General features: G+C 40.6%; 1 protein-coding gene across 1 annotated transcript in view; it reads left to right on the top strand.

The window, feature by feature from the left end:
- Positions 1-21,976, top strand: part of IL1RAPL2 (interleukin 1 receptor accessory protein like 2) — a 579,631-nt gene that overhangs the window by 405,180 nt on the left and 152,475 nt on the right. The window contains exon 6 of the mRNA XM_075007869.1: positions 122-196. Within this exon, the coding sequence (XP_074863970.1) occupies positions 122-196 (75 nt within the window). The remainder of the gene's footprint in view (positions 1-121; positions 197-21,976) is intronic.

Raw genomic sequence — 21,976 nt, 5'->3', positions numbered from 1 at the left:
ATTTTGTAATAAGTGTTTGCGTGCCATCAAATCTGCAAATACTTAGTAGCTTCTGCATAACACAATTTTCTTCTAGTTGTAATTTGTCTAACTTTTTCCATTATTTTTTCTCATTTCCCAGCTTTGCTCACCGACAAACCTCCAAAGCCATTGTTCCCTATGGAGAACCAGCCAAGTGTTATAGATGTCCAGCTGGGTAAGTCCCCTTCTGGGAATAAAACAGCCTAAATATCAGTTCTGTTAACAGATGTGGGAAATTGAAAGGTTTATTGCCACTGTTATTACATGCAAATCAATTTGCTGCTTCTCATTTATAATGGTAAAATTTACTGCAACAGCAGTTTAAGGAAATGAGTTTGTGCAGCTTCAAAGAATGGCAAAGCTAATTGGTCACCCTGAGTATTAAATATGCAGGGTTGCCACTCTTTTAAGTGTGTGATTGATAGATTAATGGATGCCTTCACTGGTGCCTGCACTGATCAGTCAATGTTCACCGTGAGTAGGACACAAATATTTTAATACAAGACACGATGGTGTTTCATTAAAAGATAAAGGGAAAGAATGCATTGGAAAGTGGTTGGGCATGTTTATTGAAAAGGTTCTTTGAAGATAACATTTAGGTTCTCTTGCCTGCATTTTGCATTTTCTCCTGCTACCCTGAGTGAGTCTGAATCTGATTCAGCCACAGACACTTGCTCTAACAGGAGGAATCTTTGTTAAGAGCACTGCAGAGCAACTTTTTGAGAGAAGTTAGCTGCAGGAAGTGTTGTTCCTGTGAGTAATGAAGTTCTGGTGGAAGTCTTGTCAGATTAGAAACATTCTGAACGTTGAGACATTGAGTTGCAAAGACTGCTGAGGACTGAAGTATGTGGTTTAAGTTATAAAATAAGTATCTGTTGTGACAGGTGGTTAGCCTCACGATGCTTGAGTTATTTTCTGTCTTGTATGGCCTGACTGCTCTGGCTTTAGGTTTACAAAACCACTGACTCATGATTTACACAATTACAAAAGAAAGTAGAATCCTGGTTCGAGGTTGTAAGATTGCGTTGCACTGATACTCATGTGACAGGGCTATAATTTTGAAAATATAAGACTAATGTTTAGGTCCCAGGATTGTGCTTAATGCATCACTTTTCCACAAAGCACTTAAACATGAGTTTAAGTCCCACTGCATTCTCTCCTAACTTCAATTCCTCCTCACCTCATTTTACATATCTAACCCTGGCAGAATATTTCTTTGACGGGTTCCCCATATGAAACTATTTTTTTCTACTAGTAAAAAGTGTAGCTATAAATAAAGCTCCTGCCCCTGGGAGATGTTGCAGTAATAGGATTTCAGGATATCTCTAGAGGAAAATAAAAGTCCTGGCATTTTTTGTCCCATAGTATAATCCATTAGTTGTCCCCTAGGATATAGAAATTTACATGCAGCACTCTCCTGCTGACACAGTGATAAGTTTGGTTACTGTTTCTAAACTTTCATAATATGCTCAAGGATGAATGTTTACAATATAACAATACCCTAAATATAGCCCTAAAGCACATAATGGAATTCTTCCTGCTGGTCCCACCCTGATTTAAAAGGAGCTGGAAATACAGAATTCTCATGGGTGAGGGGTTCCAAAGCTTCAGCCCCCTCCCTCCCTTCCCCATCACACTCACACTTGGTTCAGAAGGATTTAATGACCTTCAGAGCAGAGCATATTTTTCTCTATATCAAGGAGCTTGAGTGGGACATGAGGTAGAGTTCTGATGAGAGTTGTAGATAGGGGTAAGATTAGCTGCTGGTTTAAAATTGTTAATTTACCTTTCTTAACGTTGCTAAAATAGTCAGGCAAGTATAAAATGCTCCCACTTACCAAAGAAACTACATTTGTTCCATTGATGTGGTCCCGTTAATAGAGAAAGCAATTTAGCTTTCTGTTGCCAAACTAATCTTTAGTTGTCTTCTCTCTTGAGACACAGGAGATTAGCAGTCATGTATTTCCTAGATCCTTAATGAAGCAGCATCTACACAAGATTTACTATGACCAATTAGTGGCCTGACCACTTATAGCATCTTATGTGGCCTAATTGTGGACGACAGTAATCTCCTCGTAGTGTTCTCTGCTATAAGAAGGTTCAAAGGAAAGTGAGTTAACACAGTTCTTATTGACAGTGGATAAAAGTTACTTCAGAGTTCAAATAAGCCCCAAAGCATGCCTTGTTCTTCTTAAGCAGTGTGAATGTTTTGTTTTTGTTTTTGTTTTTTTTCCTTTTTCCATTCTTTGGAATTTGACAAAGATCAAAACGGCCCTGTCAAGTTCAGACAAAAGCAAAACTACAAATTGTCACCCACCTGTTTTCTCTGTTTGCCTGTGCTGGGAAAACGACTGTGAAAGACAAAGGGATGACAAGAGGACCAGAGAGGATTGCAGAGGATGAGTGTGATAATTCAAAACAATTCAATTATCCAAGATACTTTGCTAGGTGGACAATAATTTCAGCCCCAGACAAAACTTAAGAGAATTGCAATAGATTGAGTTAATTGATGCTTTGCTTGCTCATCTTTCACCCAGATTTTTTTATTTTAATATTCATAATCATTGTGGGTTTTGGAAGAACTTATGAATCACAGTCTCCTTATGGAATATTCAGCAGACTCAATCCTATCACACAGTGACATTATTTTTAAAATATTTTTCTTCAAATTCTTGAGTTTCCTTTAATAATAGTCTTACTTGTTTCCTAATGAGGATCACTTGTTTCTCAATAGATTAAACTAAATGTTAAAACTGGCAGAATATTTGTCAAAGGGTTTTGAACAAGTACATATTCTTCCTAATGTCCAATAACTAGCTATGAAATCTATTGAATCTGGCAATATTGTCCTGTATTTCTCAGGAGAAAGTATGGTCTTGTGGTTTTTGCAGATGACTCGCAGTCAAGATTCTTTCCTCTGTTCTAACCGTGATTTGAGAGTGCATGTGCTTAAGTGATGTAACTCCTGTCAAACATAGTTTCTCACCTAGAAAATGTGATAGCTCCTGTCGGAGGGGTCTGAGAATGAACTTTTTTAAAGTTTGAATAATGATTTAAGTTTCTTGCTTTCTTCACTTGGCAGTTGCTTCTGCAGCAAAATATTGCTGCTTCTTTGTCACACCTTATTCACCCTACATTGTCAACTACTTCGCTCTGAGGTTACAGAATTTCTAGTGTAATTTTAATAATCCAAACTGTGAGTACACCTCAAAGCTTCCAGTTCTGAGTCAATACATTTTAAAGATCCGACCATGTATATTCAGACCGTTGAAATACAATTCCACTGCTTTTGGAAGCAGGTCATGATACAGTTGTAATTTTCTGAATGTGCAACTCCAGTGACTGTAATGAAGCATGCTGTGCTATCAGTCTTGTGACAAGCTGTTGGTTCATTACTTTTCTAATTTTATTTTAAAATGATCTCCCCCACCCCTTTCCTGTGAAACTTTGTTTACTGGCTCAACATGCTGAGAATATGAATCTGTAGATCATCCTCACAACAGCAACTCTAGGCAGATGGATGAATTTGAGATAGGAGTTGTTCAGGCAAGAGAAACTGTGCTCTGTACAGGCAGTACAGAGAGCCATGATCTTCCTATAGCAAGACAATAGAGAATTCCCACAACACACAGGGACAGGAGATGGTTTTCAACAAGTGTAAACCTGGCCTAGTAGGCTCTTGCATACACTGTTATATGGTGCATCTGAGGGATATGTTCAGAAATGGGGTGAAGCACAGCTGTGCTCTTATTCCCAGCTAGATAATGGACCCCAAGGGGCTATACTAGCTAGGTTCTAATAGAGCAACTCCCAGAGTCATTTAACTAATGCTGGGGCACTGGCTGACATTTACAGCTGGGTGAATAATTGCTGGTTCAGACAGCAAACTGCAAAATCATTAAAAAATTTAGATTGGTAAATGCTTTGGAATTTGTCAGGACTGTCTGCTTTGGAACCGCAAATGGTAGGTGTGAGGCCCAGGCTTTATAAACATTAGCCCATGGGTGAGGTCTGTGTGCATGTCCAATTCCTGCTTTCTAATCTTTATCCCAGGCATCAGGGCACTTGCCTGGGATATGGGAAACCCAGATGTGAACAGGGGACTGGAATCCAGCTTCCAGGTGAACAGTCTAACCTGCAAGGTATAGGTGATTCTTGGGTTGACTGCTCACCATTTCTCCTGATGAAACTGTTGAACCATTTATCTGAAAATCACCCAGCTCTGCTTAGTTACATATTCCCAAGAGAATATGAAAATCTGAAAATGTTACATGCAAACAGAATGACAGCTGTCCAGTGTGGTTAATTCCCTGGTCTTCATTACAAAGAATTTTAAGTTAAATCTCCTCTTTATGGACATTTAGTGAGAATTATGTGGACTTGAAATGAATGTTTGCATGTCATTGTGTATAGTAATTGAATCCATCATTTATTTATGATCTAGTTTTAAAATATGCATTTGCTTTGATCTCAGTGAAAAAGGTGATCAGCATTACTTTCAAAGAGGCAAATTTCTCAGTTAATTCATTTTCCATATAAGGGATTTATTGTGCCAGGGTTCATGGTAGCTATTTTTGCTTTCAGTCACATTGCGGAAAAAAACTTCTGTGTGAGCACTCTCATTTTTACTGCCTTGCTGTTTAGAAAGTTTATTTTTCTCTATGAGCTTTAGCTATGAAATACCCCTGGGATTAAGAGTTAAGCAGATCAGGCAAGGGCACCATAAAATAAGCGAAAGGAAACATGCAAACTTGTGGTAGCTACTAAGAAATATGGGAATTGGGTAAAGGTGATTAAAATAATCATGAAAACTGCTTTTTACTTGAAACTCTGATTGGGAAGATCTTTATAGAATAGCAAAAGTCCTGCACATACGGCTGTGTAACATAAGACTAAGCTAAGTTACTGTCCATGGTCCTGAATTTTATTTTAGACCCTTTTCTAGTCTAAATTTCTGAGCTCTTCTAAGATGATAATTTTATACAAAAAGCTGCCAATGGAAGAGCAATAGCAAAGGGTTGTCCTTTGTCTCATGTTTACCTTGTTACTGGTTGACTAAGTCTTCATTTAATTCATTTTTAAGGCTGAGGATGTTGAGAAGCGTCTTCATGCAAAATGACTGTGTTTCCTGGACAAAAGATAATAGAAATCCTCAACTTTAAAACAATAAATAAGAAAATGATTTTTCAAGAAGTGTGTGGGTGGGTGGGTAGGCATGTATGTGACGTAAATGCACCAAAATAACTACATTAAAATATTGCAAACTCAAACACCAAAAGATTAGGAAATACCAGAATTAAGGTTGCCCTCAAGGCCTTACTATGGCCAGCTTGTACATGTGCATTATCAGACATGATTATGTATAATTTTTCCATAGGAGCAGGGAGGGGGTCTGGGGGTGCCTGGTGATGAGGGTGCCTGGTTCTGGAGCAGGGCATTGATTTGGACCTGGGAGGGGACCTGGGGGTGCCTGGCTCTGGAAGTGTCTGGCTTTGGGCAATGGGAGGGTATTCATTTAGAGCAGGGAGGCTGGGGCTGCAGTGAGAGGTGAAGCCTGGGGGCAGCTTGGGCCACACTGGAGGGCAGTTTAGCTACCCAGGAAGGTGGCTCAGGCCCCAACAGGAGGTGGCTCAGGTTAAGCTAACAGAGGGTGGTTAAGCCACTAGGGGGTGCAGGTCGGGCCCTTCATGGGGGTTAAGCCACCAGTGGGGGAGGTTGGACCTCTAAGTGGAGGCAGGGGTGGGGGTGGCTTGGAGCTTGAGTTCCACCACCTGTTTTCTAGGAAAAAATACACTGGTACTTTGAGTCCACATCCTTTATCCAGCCATTTAGGACAGTGGATCCATGACACTGCAGTACCCCTAACTCTCCATACTCCTGGGAAGGAAAGCTATTAAGTAACAGTGCTCCACAGGATGTGATATGTATGGAGTCCCTGTGAATGTGCTCTCTTTAGCTGCATTTATGCACTTTGAGCGGAAAGGAAGCAGTTTCACTGTTTTCTGAGGCCATTTGTGCCTGCACAAGGGGAGGCAGGATTTGCATCTATTACAATAGCTTTTATACTAATCAGTAGGGAATATTAGAGACACATTGTCTGACATTTAGCTTTAGAAAAAGTTCCCTAAATACTTCATGTATTACAGCTAATGCTTTAGTGCTAATTTGGCTCATTGTTAATAGCTTATCCCAGTGATAAAGCCAATATGCTACATTTAGAAACTACATGCCAGATTCTGCCATGTGGGTGGCTTAATCTGCATTGACTATCAATTTGAGTATGATTAATCCAAATATACTTGGAGATAACAGAACAGAGTTTGCCTCTTGATATTTGGGGCAGCTATGATTGACTTGGGGACCCTGGGCCAAATTCTGCTCTCTAGCATATGTGGTTAGTGCCCACAGAAATCCAGGAGATTTGCACTAACCTATCTGAGAGCAGAAGTTGACCCATACTATATTAACATATTTCTTTACTTTTTTGCTTCTGCTGAAGTATTTTGTACCCTTCATTGGGTTTTGCATAAGCTTCTTCAGGAACAACTCTGCAGACACAATGATTTTATGCTGTTTATTTTTATGGAGCAATATCCATCAATACCAGGCAAATATTCTCAAGACAAAATTCACAATAGATGTGCCTTAGAACTTTAATCTGATCTCTTGCATTGTCTTTCCTATCTGTATGGCCATAATTTTCAAAAAGTTCCAGTAAAAGCAATAGAGTTTATAAGTTGCTCAGTTCTGTAGTGACTTTCCTGCATAGAGGTTGCCCACACCAAGGGACTGACTTTGCACCTGTCATGTAAAGTTCCCTTTGAAGCCAGTGGCAACTTTGTCCAAATGACCAGCACATGTATCTACATATCCTTGCTCAGAAAAAAACTGGCACTGATTGCAATGAAAACACTACTTCACCCACCATTTCTTTGCAAAAATCATTGCATTTGGACGGTTCAATATCGTATTTCCTCCAGAAAAGAGAATTTTGGCCTAGGCGACTAGAAGTAGAAATGGTAGACTAGTGCAGCCGTTCTCCAACTTTATTGTTCTGAGAGTCCCTTCTAACAACAAAAATTACTATGCAACCCCAGGGGGGGGAGCACTCAAGCCTGAACCCACCCAAGCCCCTGTTCCAAGAGGAAATAAAGCTGAAACCTGTGCCTCGCTCTCTTGGGTGTAGGTCCTGTAACTTGAGCACCTCCAAGTCATAGGACTTCAGCCTCAGGTGATGGAGCTTGGATTTTGGCTCTGGGCTCTAGCAAGTCTCACACTATCCCTGTTGACTCCATCAAGAACCTACTTTAAAGTCCCAACCTACACTTTGAGAACCTCTAGTCTAGTGGGAACAATGTTGGCATGTGATTCCTCAAAAACAGTAGTATTCCTCACTCTGACACCAACTTGGGCAATACACTTAATCTACCTAGTACTTCCACCCACCATCTGCAAAATGGAGATAATATTTCACTTCTTCAAAGGAATGTTAGGTGCTCAGACACTATAGAAGTGGAGGCAGCAAATCAATAATACAGGCAATAGAAAGCAATGGAATGCACTGCACTTCCTATTGCACATTTTTAGGTAATTAGACCAACTTCATGATAAATACAGTTGTCTAGTTCAGGTTGAACCTTTCTAGTTGGGCACTTTCCGGTCTGGCAACAGCCATGGTCTGGCATGATGTTAGTCAGACAGATGTCCACTTATCCTGGGTGTGGCCAAGATTCCCATGGTCCCATAAAGTTTGTTTGCAACCACCAGTCCTGGCTTGCAGTGTTCTGTGCTGTTATTTAGCTCTAATTTACCCCTAAATGTCTTCCAAGAGCCCAGGAAGCAGTGGAAGTGTAGGTAATGCTGCTAGACAATGTTGATCTCCCATGGTTGGTAAAGTCTCTGGTTTGGCACCAGTCAGGTCCCAGGGGTTCTGGACTAGTGAGGCTCAACCTGCAGTGGGCATATTTTTACAGTCTATGCTTCATACCATATTAAAGATTGCTAGTTTCAGCATTTTCAAGCAGATGAATAAATTTACAAACATGAGTAATACCTGAAATTAAACAGAACTGCTTCTTTACTCATACAGGCATTTGCAGGATCAGGCACTTAACTCTTTGAGCAACACACTTTATTGATGAAACAGCAAATTGTTCTGATAGGCTTACACATAGCACTCAGAACGGCGTAAGTAAATAGCAATTTAAATTTAGCAGCTGTAGGGGCCAAATAAATTGCACACATTACTAACAGACACTCAATTACATAGTTTGCAAATGGTGCTACATGTTTTATTGACCAAGCTTCAAACAATTCTCTCCTAACTCAAAACATTTTCTGTCCTTCAATGACCAGGGGTCAAAATTTATGGACTCTTTTTTCAAGATTCAGTTATCCGTGATGAGACCATATATCCTAAGCTCGCTTATGCAGAACCAATGACTATAGTTGGGGGATGAATAATTAGCCACATTTATTCTATGAATTCCATCTCTTTCTCTAGTTGCAAATGGCTCTTACTTAAATTAAAGAAATTTTGAAAATCTATTTGTGAAAATTATTTTAAATACACAGGGAGTTGTAGCTTTTTTGTAAGTTGTTTGCTGCAAGGCTTCAATGTGTAGAATTGGGGTTGTTGCTGCTTTGATTAGGGAAGTTGGTCGTGTAAGTTCCTTGACTGAACAAAAGTTAACTCTTTTATAATTGGGTTTCCAATTTAAGTAACTGGACTGATTCATATGAAATCCCCTTTCAGTGACTGATGTGCAATATTCCTTTCAAATACTCAGTTTTCTGCCAAAAATGTTTACTAAAGCAATTTTGCTAGAACACTTATATGGGAAAAAGGCAGAAAAGGGAAAAGAAAAACAATCAAAGCTGAAATGAAGGTTCAAAAATACAAACAAATATTTCTGGAAAAGTTTTTGCCTCAATCAATGTCTTTTGCGCTTGTCCACATTAGAGACTAGATTGCAGAGAGTACACAGCTCACATTAGAGAATCAGGTTTACTAGAGAACATTGACTGAGAGCTTCTCTGTGGGACTGTAGTTTAGCTTTTGCAAATTTTATATGGCCAAGTGAATGCTACGCAGGATGAAATTTATGTTGTAAGCACTGTATGTGATAAAGGAGGAGTATCCTTTCATAGCATTAATTGAGGGGCAGACAAATCCCAAGTTCCAGCAGTTTGCCTGTTCTCTCCCAGTTGAATTCTTGTCTGAAATCCTGGCTGTTATTACAGGGGAATTTGTGAATGAATTCATGTTTATCAACACCTTAATTTTCTACAGGCATGTTAAGGTTCACATATAATGCAGCATGGAAACCCCCATGGTTTTCCCCTGAAATACATATGAAATCCACAGGTAAATAGCATGTAGTGCACAAGAGCAGATATTCCATTACACACAAATTTTATTTTTGCTTCTTTTTCAGATGAAAGATCAATAAGTTATCATTGATAACATGTAAACCTCTTAATTTTTTGAGCTTTCAAATAGGCCTGCAAATGTTTTTTACATACATCTGCATGCATACACCTTTGTTTGTGCTGAGTGTTTAACAATATATCTGACTACTTAATATGTTTTGAAAAAAATCTAGTAATAGACACCCTACAGAGTCTCCTACGTATAATAAATGACCTGTGACCGTAGGGAACAACCTCTCAAAATATTCTAAAAAAGTAAATACAAAGAAAGGGAGTGTCCTTTTCTAATAGCAAGGATGGTGTATACTCTTCATTTATGTACATTTCATTTTCTGGCTTCTTGTGGTACACATATTATATTTTTTATTGTGCTACAGACCAAAGTCCATTTTTAGACATGTCATTTCTCTAATTTCTAAAAGTAGATTTACTCAAAGTCCCGGAAACCTAATGACTGTGAAAGTATTTGGAAGGTTTCCACCATTCTAAAAGTATTTTAAAACTGGACACTGTGAACCTACTTCTCCCATCTCAAAAGCCCATCAACTCACAATGGCATCAGTAAAGTATTTACCATATATACTTGTTCATTAGCCCATTCATTTATAAGCTGACCCCCGCCCTCCCAAGGTGGATGGGCCGCAATGGCAAAATATCATGACTCTTTCATGAGCCAAGCCTGTATTTCTGTGGTTTGTAAACTTTGTTTCCCCAGATGGTCAGGGAAGCTGCTGGTACATGCCCAAACATTTTTTATATCTGGAGCAGACACAGGGCCGTGAGGCTCACCGTGGCTGCAGTATGCCAGTCCCAGCCAATGGGAGCTGCAGGAGGTGGCCCTGGCTGAGGGACATGCTGACCACTACTTCCTCCTGCTCCCATTGAATGGGACTAACAAACCAAAGGCACTGGGAGCCGAAGGGCTCTGTGCCTGCTGATGTTCCAGGTGCACAAAATGACCAGGCATTCCAGGGGCTTACCATGACAGGCTGGGAGCCAACATTTTGCCAACCCATTGATAAACTGACCCACTACCCCCCACCCCACCATCTTTAATGGTCCACTTCTTTACCAGAAAAATTGAGCTTAGGAACAAATATATGCAGTGGGTAGCATGGCAATGAGCATCTTAGAAATATGATAGCTAATTCATAGTGAGAACTATCAACCAACTTTATTACATTCTCCCTGGTTTATAAAGTTTGATCTAGGCAGGATTATAGAAGTCTCAATGACTTGGTAAAAGGCTTTTTACTACCCAGTTTCAGGAGTTGGCCTGTTTGGCAGCAAGTAGTCACTCTAGCCCATGACTTTTGGTGGCTTTGTGAGATTATGTGATGAACTCTAGAACATTCTTAGTGGAGAGATGTCCACTGCTGGTGTGAGATGATAATCTCAGCATGGACACCGCAAATTTAAATAGACCAGTGAACATTTCGATGTCATCCCTCTGGCTTATGGTTGAACCAAAGGAAACTTTCTGCTTCTGCGATCTATGCTGTATCTGTTTGGTGTGCAACCAGAGAGTTCACTTTCTGGGGCTCTCCCTTTGACCTTGTTCATGATTGCTACATTCACTAAACAGAATAGCAAAAACCTGCTGGTTCATGTTCCAATACTCACTGATGTTAACAGCCTATGCCAGGCCTGGGCCTTCTGGAATTTGTTTTTCAATAAGGAAAACAGAGGAATCTGACTTTTAGCAGACAATAATAGATGATTATGAGATTAAATATGGGGCAATGGAACAGCTGGCATGTGTATAAACTCACTACGCCCTTGATTGAAATCACCAGTTTTCAAAGCCGACGCTGACTCTATTGAACCTATTTTAGAGCCTGTATCAAATCAGAGGAAACACAATTGTAACTGGGAAAGAAAATGAGTTTCTGTAACTCAAGCACTCAGCAGAATGCCACATCTGTGTTGTCAGAAATATGACGAGTTCCCACAAGCACCTACTTTTAATGAATCTCCAATCTGCTAACAATGGGTTATGTCTAAGAATAGCCTGGTTTGCTGGCCAATTTTTTACCTGTATATAGCATCTTGTTTGACCAAAAGCTCTCTTGGCTAGCTTCTTTCACCCAGTTTCCTGCTGGAGATAGGATTTAAAAGTTCTGCATTCTACCCAAGCTGTCTATCAACCGGAGTTGCCATTGAAGAGAATTGGTTTCCCATTTGCATATATGGAAAATGACATAAAAAGTAATACTAATAATTTTTCTAAACAAAGAGAGTTTTCTAAGCAGCAAAGAGAAAGAAGCTTAAACTATTAAAATCAATGTTCTCTTGGTTATTAAATACCTGACCTTGCCTGTAGGTGGTCCTTGCCATTTTTGGAATGAAACAAGTTAGTCAACAGTACTGGAGCTAAAGAGTTCCTCTCACTGTTACTGTGAGGTTTTGCAGCAGTATGTAGTTGGATTACACCATTCAAAAACTGACACCCAGCTGAAAAAAGGTCAGGATGACTGGTCCAAAAACCTTTCAATAGGCTGCACAAGAGCCCTGTGTTTTGAGGAATTCTCCACTTTTAACTAAATGTTCCTCAAGTATTTCTAACTAAAACAAGCATTGAGCAAAACAACTGCTTTCTGCAGACTGTGCCTCATGTCATTCATGGACTAAATTCTGCCCTCTTTTGCTTGCACTGAGCTCCTATTGACTTAGGAGCTTAATACCCCTGGTCAAGTTAGAATTTGCTTTACCAATTGTTCCACCTCAGGAAATTTCAAGTTTCTAAATAAAAGTTCCAAATTGTGCCTTCACTTAAACCCTTTCAGTAATAATGAACGAGTAGCTAAAAGCATATTGTATAACCTAACCTCAGATAACATTCAGCCGCCTGAGGAGGTAAGAAAAGTCTTGATATGACAATAACAGAGATGGATCTAAACTTTTTCTCTGCAACACTCCACCATATTGTTGAGCTTTAGATGAAAGGGACTGTGGATTTGAGCCATTGTTTTGTTTATTTGTATTGGGGTGTCATGGCTTCTAACACCCTAGATTCTACAAAAATTAAAAATACTGAGTGAAACTGCCTACTCCAAAGAGCTCACAGTCTAAAAGAAAAGACGTAGTGGGTGAATGATGCAAACCAGCAGGCAGGGTTGTGACGTGGGAAAAAAGGGAATAAAATAAGAGTTATGTGCAGTTCTAAGCCTGATAGGAGCAGTAATTGGCACTTGCCATTTACCTGTCTGTAATAACATGGGAGCCCAAACCAAAGGCCCCACCTCGGCAAAACAAGGTTTGTCAAGTAGCTCTACCAAAAGACTCCTTATGTAGAAACAGCTCACACTCACCAAAATGTGGTATTGCCAGGACTCTTCAGAATTCTTAGGTGAACAAAATAACTTATACTGCCAAAAGCACCTTTATGTTGGTATAATACACAAAGGTGGAATCTCTGTAGTCTGGCACTCTCTTGTCCAGAAACATCTATAAGCTAGCATGATTTTAGTTAGCAAGATGACCACTTACCAAGGTTATGGCCAAGTTTCCTGCAATCCCATAAAGTTTGTTTACAGCCACCAGTCCTGGCTCTCAGTGTTCTGTGCTGATATTTAGCTGTAATTTACCCCTAAATGTCCTCTAAGAGCTCAGTAAGCAGTGGAAGTGTTGGTAATGCTGCTAGACAATATTGATCTCCCATGGTCCGGCAAATTCTCTGATTGGGTGCTGGTCAGTTCCCCAGGGTGCTGGATTGGACAAATTCAACCAGTACAAAACTATAGCAAAAAAATCACAGCTCTAACTGAAGTTGCTATAACAACAAAAAGTTTTTAAAGCACATCTGACCTAGAATTTGGTTTTGATTTTGCTTAAACAATCTTCATTGTCCATTAACATAGATGGGGCAAAACCAGAATCTTTCATTTTCCAAGGACATGATTAAACAGGCACTCACAGAGCCCAGTCTAAATTGGCCAGGGTTTGATTTTTGTTGCACAGAAATCTGTTCACAGAGGTGATGGGAAAACCTGTCCTTAATCAGTGTCTAGAGAGTTATATTATTTATTAGCATTTCTGTTTTAGTACTATAACAGAGTTCTAGTGGTGCACCCATACAATGATGTGAGGCATTGTACAAACAGAGCAAAAGGACTCCAGATGTTTACAATCTAGTATAAGACAACAGAAGGATCTAGACAGATGGAGTCTGAAGAAACAATGGGCACAGCTACACTGCAGTCAGTAGGTGTGATTTTGGTTCAAGCTGATATAGCTGAGCTAGCTTTAAATGCACTTCAGTGCAGGCTCTATAAACATATTCAGAGCCTGAAACTCAACCATGGTATCACTGCTTCAGGACCGGATTAAGTCTAACTCAGGTATGTCACTTCACATGTGTGACTGTAGCCTAGACATACTCAATGAGACCACTTAGACAGCACTCTGAGCAGTGTGTCCTTGACTCCCTCCAGTTTTTCAGTTAACTCCCAGATAAGAAGGTTTAGCACTCACTGGAAGAGATTTTTTTTTTCTATTTAGCTGTCACTGGAAAGGAGCACATTCGGTCACAGGGAAGTAACCACTGAGTCTTAAGCTAAAAGTGCATTACTCAGTGACCAACAGAGCAGATGTTCACCTATCAAGTTTATATACACAGTGACTGGGGAATTCAGCAGATTGGAACAGCAAATAATTAAAGTTAAAATTAATAAATAGTACCAAACCATTGAAAGACTATGAGAGTGTTCAGGTTTTGGTTTTTAGGTACTTGGCCTCACTGGGTTTTTCAGAATCTGTCTCTCACAAAGTCACATCTTGAATACCTGAATAGCAAGTAGCAGTACTGATGGGATTTGGCAAGCACCGTCCCTATTCCTCTGTGCACTGAGCAGGGATTTTTCATTTCATCCATCATTTTCAACTTGCAGTTCTTCCAAAAGTCATTTAAATGCATCCTGCCCAGGAAGCTACAGGATGGAATGAGGCCAAGAAGTCTTTTTGCACTGCATGCACCATGTTATCACACTAATTCTGAAGTGAATGATACAAGCTGTCTTGTAGCTGGTTTTGTTAGCACCATAGTTACATGCCACACAATACTGTGTTGCATTTACACTATGTGGTATCACCAATCCTGGGCATCCACAAATACTAAGGCTAGAGAGAAGCCGTTCTCAGTAGTCACGGATGGCAGGACAAGGAGCAATGGTTTCAAGTTACAGTAGGAGAATCCTTAGTTGGATATTAGGAAAAACTAGTTCACTTGGAGGGTGGTGAAGCACTGGAATGCGTTACCTAGAGAGGTGGTGGAATCTCCATTCCTAGAGGTTTTTAAGTCCCTGCTTGACAAAGTCCTGACTGGGATGATTTGGTTAGGGTTGATCCCACTTTGGACAGGGAGCTGGGCTCAATGAACTCTTCAAGTTTTTTTCCGGCCCTAGGATCTTATGATTGAATCAGACATCAAAATTGTGAGATTTTATTTTAAAAACACTTATTTTTAATGAAACCATGGGCTATGGCTACACTATTGCTTCTAGAAAACACATGGCTAAACACCACGCTCAAAATACCAGGGCTGTTTCAAGTATGGTGTTTCATTCCCATTAACTCTCATTGTACGAGGGTTACCAGGAAGTCTGAAAGAAGTATTTATAATGGCCCAGTTTAGCTGCAATCAGGATCAAAATAAGATGCCTCAAAATAAGTTACATGATTTGTGCAATGCAAATTGTGTAACTTATTTCAAGGTAGGGCTATGGCGTTGCCCTAGCCATGTTGTATGAGATCAGCACCAAAAAATCATCTGGAATTTTAAAAGTAGCCAAACTGCCTTTATTCTTTCTTTCCCAAGGAGTATGAGCTCTGCTGAGAGACACTTAATCCTGAATCAGAATTTCACTACCAAATAAAAAATTATTGACTATCTGGCCTTGAGTCTCTGTTCTGGCTTAGTGCTAGCACAGAAGGGAAGGCCACAGTGGCTGTGATGCAACTTTGCACCTTCTGGATTCTGAAGTGCTAAACTAGAGCAGGCATCAAGGCTGCTTCAACTCACGCTCTGCTACAACATCCCTCAGCCCACAATAGCCAGAGGGAATTACATTCTGGCCCTGCCTTGTTCTTTCCCTAGTGTCTAAGGTGAAAGTTATGTAAGGTTCCTCCATTGGCTCCATGATGCTTGGAATCTCCTCCCCCACATGTGCTTATAAATAAAGGTCTTATCAGAATCTAAAAGGATCCCCAACCCTGCCTTTCCACTGCAAAAGAGGGCTGAGCCAGGGCAAGCTTGAACGTGTGATAATTCTGATATTCAGTTGTGTTACAGGGCACACCAGCCCTGCACTGGCACTGAGGGGGTTAATCCTGCTCGTTGGGCTAAGGAGACCACACTTCCAAGGCCCTGCTGGGCATGCTCCAACTGGAGAGCGGCTATTAAAGGCAACAACCTAGCTCAGTCAGGGGGAATGTCTGGAGAGGAAGTTACTTGTATAGAGGCTCCCTCTGAAGAACTGCTGGTATCCTGGTTGCAAAGCCCATGGACTCCAGAACCCAGAATGGCTCCAAGTGTCTATTTTGCAGAGGAACTCAGTAACCCCAGCAGCTCACAGATGATAGCTTCAGGAGACAGGGTAGGAAGGGACTGAGAGGGGGCAAGGGACAGTTACCGCCTACCCAACTGAGTCAGAGTGCCGTGGTTGGATTCCCCACTGATCCAGTGATGGGCCCTCTCCTGCCATTAAGGCCCTGGGAGGAGGGAAGGGGAGACACTACAAGAGTAGCCACTGCAATTGACCCTGGGTGATAGGCTACACTGCCCCAACTGCACAGGTGATTGGTATTGACTCTGGCTGCTAGGTCACACTGTCCATCTGCAGGTGTTGTTTGTATTGACTCTGTATGCTAGGCCTTGCTGCCCTGAAGGCAAGCGACCTGACTCTGGCCATTGGGCCTCAGTGTTCTAGAGGTGGGAGTAGGACCACGGGGCACACAAGCCCATGACAGGTTGTTAACTTTAATACTTGCAAAGAATTAGATACATCTTCAAAAGAGCCTTTGTGTATCCAATGACCTGCTTTCTGTACTCTGTGAATGGGAATTACATGCAAAAATTAGTTTTGCAAATGTGGTCACATTTTTGTACATATGTGCATTTGAAAAGTAGGCCCTAAATTTGTATTTACGGACAGCTCGCATTCTGCTGGAGGTGGTGAGGCGCACGCTCTGCAAGATCCAAAATAATCCCATGCGGAGATTGTGCATGAGTGTACAGTTAACATGAGGATGCTTTTCTGCTTTCCCACTGTGGGGAGGCCTTAGGCAAAATGATCTTGAAATTCAGATAGCTTTCGGTTCTGTTCCCTGAACGGATGATGGTTCAGAAGGGATGGAATGGCCAATTCCAACTAAATCATTTGACCCCTCTCTAATGCAAATCAAAACTCAGACCACAGATGCAAAGTTGTAAGCAAAACGCATAGATGAACAACAGAAATGCATAGGACACTTGGAAGGGAAAGAGAGTCTAAGGGGCTCAGTGTTCCTAACCCAGCCAGTTGCTGTAGACATCTGAGCAGTAGCTGCTGCTCTTAAGAAATCTGAGAACCTGCAATGAAAGTGAGCAGACAAATGTGAGACTGCTATGAAATGCTGTCATGAGCAAACCAGGCATTAGCCACCTGGGCAGTTTTAACATATGGAGAGGTAAAACATCTTTACTGAATGGCTTGTGAAATGGTCAACTCACATGGAACATCATTACCTCCTCGTATGGAAAGAAGGGAACCCTTGTGGTCTCTTTATTAAAGAATGTCTTTGCTAACAGACATATTAATTCAAATGCTGCCCATTTACAGAGGGTCAGCTTCTCATTGCATATGCTCTGTTCCAAGTCTCTGTGATGAATGCAGATGCCGGAGAAGTTCAGAGGAGAACTTTGTAGCCAGTCTGCCTCTTGAAGAGGCTGAAACTTCTGCCCCAGTCAGACTGCATGTGGCCAGTAAATGCATGTATTTACTCACCTGCAGTGATAATGCCAGTCAAAAGTGGAGGTAACAAATATGGTCATTGCATATGTAGCCAAGTCAATTATCACAGGAAGTTGATTTGAATGAGCTACTCCAGTTTGCTGTTTGCAGTCGCAGTGCCTGAGATTGAAATTGAGCTTAAAAGACTCAGTTTCTATAGAAGAAAGCAAACAATGATTTAACATGTCTATACCTCATAATTCACCATTCAGCCCTTGGACAACTGCAGCATTTTGTCCCTGTCTCGGCTGTGAATGTGCCTCTAAATTTGTAAGTCTTAAGTGGGAAAAGCGAAGCAGCTTGCTTCTGATTAAAGAGAAAGCTGGTTGTCTTTGATAACATAGATAAATGCTTGGATACTTACTTTTAATTGCTTTATAGCCAGAAGTTTTCAATGAAGTCATAAAAAAGAAAAAGATGATCTGCCTAATTGCTTCAAGATGGATATGTAACGCATAAATCTCTTGTTTAATGGATCCAGTAATAGACCACCTGTTTCAGTTGCCTTTTCCCATTCAGAGTATGAATGAATAGTTCTCTCAGATGTGCACACGGAGAAATCATAATCTCACACTTGGAAATTCTATGACTTTTTATATTTGATCTGTGGACGTTTCTCCTTTTTATGTCGATTAGCCAATCTCATTGCAATTAACTTTTTGGGGTGGAGGGAAGCAATCTGTCCAGTGCACAGTACTTATTGTATTTCCATTGTCAGACTTTGTTTTGGATTGTGGTCAAATGTGAATGCACTAGATAAATAATCAATGGAACGAATAAAAAGAGACACATTAAGCAAAGCACTAATCACTGCTGAGGGGTTAGGTAAGGTTTCTATCTAGCCTTCTGTGAGGCACCCAAGCTTATTCCCAAGTGTAGACTTCCCTGTTGCCATTTCTTTTGGCATCGCATGGCTTTTGGATTGCCATGCCCATCTGGGTATGCCCAGCATCATCACACGGCACCAAACTTCATAAAAGGCCTTCATATCCCATTGATTTCAGTTCTTTTCAACTGTGAAGAAAGGGACCTGCTTTTATTCACTTTGAGTTGTTTCCAGATGAGAGAATGTTATCCAATAATGCCCCTTGTTTTTATAGAGTTACGAAGTTGGTTAGCCTGGTTTTCGGCTAATACGCACAACTGAATCCATGTTTTTTAATACAGTCCTCAGTCAGCTACGAGTGACAGGGATAAGAAGAGTAGACTGATGCAACATGGACGACACTCCTCCATGTTTCCTGAAGATGACACACACAATCACTGTTTATTTTGGGTAGAAGAAGTAGTGTCCTGGTCTGTGCTGCTTTCTAGAGCTCTCACTGGCTCAGAGCAGCAAACTGCTGCCAACAGAGCTGCGAGAGTCCACACCTGCAGATGCACAGGTAAATAATACCCCTGACAGCCTGTCAGAGGCTAATGCTGGCGAACCAGCTACTTATTGCCCACTCCTGAGCTAGACAAGTCAAGGAGGCAGACAACTACCAATACAAAAGGAGGGTGAAAAGTGGGAGCATTCATTTAGTACCAGATTGGGATGTCAAGAACAAAGTTACTCAAGCCACCAAGAGATGTGAAGAGAAGAAAATCTTTAATTGCCCTTACACCAATCATAATAAACATGAGAAATTGGAATTGCTCAACTACAAACATAAATGTAACCTAGAGTGGTGCACTCTGTGAGAAGACTCACATGATTGGATTCTTAAAATCACTGGTTTTAACCTATTTAGGAAGCACTGGGTGGGCAAAGGGGAGGAGAATTGGCCCTCCATCTCAGAAATGACATAGCTTGTTTCTGAGTTACTGGAAACTCAGAAACAAATGACCATGAATGCTTATGGATCAGTGTTCTAACAGAGAAAGCACAATATCATTACTAGTTAGTGTCAGCCACAAACCACAAGTTACCTGGCTCTTGAAGTACCTCTCTATAATATGTGTGAGGGGGAAAGCAGTGAGGAGGAGCTACATTATCATGGGTGACTTAATTCTGAATGACATGCTGCAAGTCTCACATTTCCAGAACTAATATTTCCACAGGATTTCTAAAAATTATAGATGATGATTTTCTAGCTTGGGGAATGCTATGATAGAGTCTGTCTACACAGCAGCACGATATCAAAACAAGCTATTCCGGAACAGCTATTTGGAAATAATGCGGCTACACACAAAAATGTATTTTGAAATAACACTTAGCTATTTCAAAATACACGGTCTGCATACATAGTGCCTATTTCAAAATCGCGCCTATTGAAATAGCTATTTCAAAATAAACACTATTCCCTGTTTGAACAGTACCTATTTCAAACTATCAGAGGGGTAGCCAAGTTAGTCTGCATCTTCAAAAACAACAAGAAGTCCTGTGGCACCTTATAGACTAACATATTGTGGAGCATAAGCTTTCGTGGGCAAAGATCCACTTTGTCTTTGCTCACATAAGTTTATGCTCCAGAACATCAGCTAGTGTATAAGGTGCCGCAGGACTTCTTGTTGTATTTCAAAGTAGTTATTTCAAAGTAGGAGCTATTCCTTATACAATGAGCTTTACCTATTTCAAAATAAGGCAACCACTATTTCAAAATTATTTCAAAATATCAGTTGCATCGTGTAGATGTGGGTTAAGTTAGTTGGAAGAGATGTTATTTCAAAATAACTTTGCTGTGTAGACATCCCTTAAACTGCGTCTACACATGCATTCCACTTTGAAAGAGGAGTGCAAATGAAGGAAATTGAAAATGCAAATAAGGCACTGATTTACATACCTGTTACTTCATTTGCATGTTCTTTTGAAACAGCGTCTTTTGAAAAAACCCACCTTCAAAAGAACCTTTCTTCCTGAAACAAAATAGGAAGGAGGGTTCTTTTGAAGATGGGGTTTTACTTTTGAAAAAGGCCCACCCATACTGATTTCTTTCTTTCCATAGAGGCTCTTTCAAAAAGAGATCATGCAAATGAGGCACCAGATATGTAAATCAGTACCTCATTTGCATTTTAAATTTCCTTCATTTGCATGCTTCTTTCAAAAGAGGAATGCAAGTGTAGACACAGCTTTAGAGCCCAGATTGACAGACACAGAAGAACTAATCCCTGAACAACATATTTGTGGTTATTTAGGTGAGAAGGTTCATTTCCTAATTACATTTTTATATATTGCAGAAATTGTTTCAACAGGAAAACATGACTGATCAAGAGGAATTATTTCAGAACATATGACTAGATTCTCAGAAAGTCATAATCAGGAAAGAAGGCTGCACTCAGTTAATCAACCTGACTTAAAAGGGAAGTGAAAGCAGCCACAAGAAAATATTTAAAAAATGACTAAAAATGAAGTTTGATAGAAATGAATATAAATTTGAAAGTAGAAATTGTAGGATAAGACACAAAAAAAACTCACAGAGCAATCTACTGCCCACAGAATACGAATGAATTTTAAAGTGTATTAGGTACAAAAGGAATCTATGATCAGGTCCCACAACAGAGGCTGAGGAGCAAAGGGGGCAGTTGCCCTGGAGCCTGGTGATTCAAAAGAGCCTGGGGCTCAGCCTGTTACCGCTACGACTCAAGTGGTGGAGGCCCAAGCCCCAGGCCCTTGAAATCACTCCTGGAGCATTGTTCAGTGCATTCCAGGAGGCTCTGAGGCCTGGCTAGGGGAAGCAGAACAGTGTGTCCTGGGCTGTGCAGAGGGGTGGCTGCTGCCAGCCCCACCCCTTCCTGGAGTGTTGAGCTGGTCCCCCTCCCATTTTGCCCAGGAGCACAGGAAGCCTGTCTACCCCCCTGCCTATGATATTGGTTGATTACTAGACAGACATGGGGCAACTGTCAATAATCAGGCAGAAACAGCAGCATGTTCAATAAATATTTCTGTTCTGTGTCTGGCTGAAAAAATAGGGCATGGGCGTATTATCGAATGATGACAAAGCACTTCCTCTTCCAACAGTAACTCCAGGGGATGTTCTACACAGCAGCTACCAAACCTAGACATTTATAAATCGGTGGGTTCAGACTAAGAGTTTTAAAAGCTGGCTGAGGAGCTCTCTGGACTATAAATGTTGTTTTTCTCTAAGTCTTGGAACACTAGGAAAATTGTAGTGGCCTGGAAGAAAGCTAACATAGAGCCACTATTTTAAAAGGTTATATGGAAAGGCCCTGGGTAATTATAGACCTTTCTACTTGAGATCAATCCCAAGCAAAATAATAGGCTGCTATGGGACTCAACTGCTAAATAATTAAATGATGGTAATATAATTAATGCCAATCAACATGGGTTTATGAGAAGTTGATTTTTTCGTACTAACGTGATATCACTTTTGGTGAGTTTACACTTTTGTCTGATAAAAACAGTAATATTGATATAAAATACTTAGGCTATGTCTACACTAGCCAAAAACTTGGAAATGGCCATGCAAATGGCCATTTCGAAGTTTACTAATGAAGCGCTGAAATACATATTCAGCGCCTCATTAGCATGCGGGCAGCCTCAGCACTTTGAAATTGACGCAGCTCGCCGCCGCGCGGCTCGTCCACACGGGGCT

Source organism: Carettochelys insculpta, chromosome 13, assembly GCF_033958435.1.
Source record: "Carettochelys insculpta isolate YL-2023 chromosome 13, ASM3395843v1, whole genome shotgun sequence".
Classification (NCBI taxonomy): Eukaryota; Metazoa; Chordata; order Testudines; family Carettochelyidae; genus Carettochelys; species Carettochelys insculpta.
This window is presented reverse-complemented; position numbering and strand designations above follow the sequence as displayed.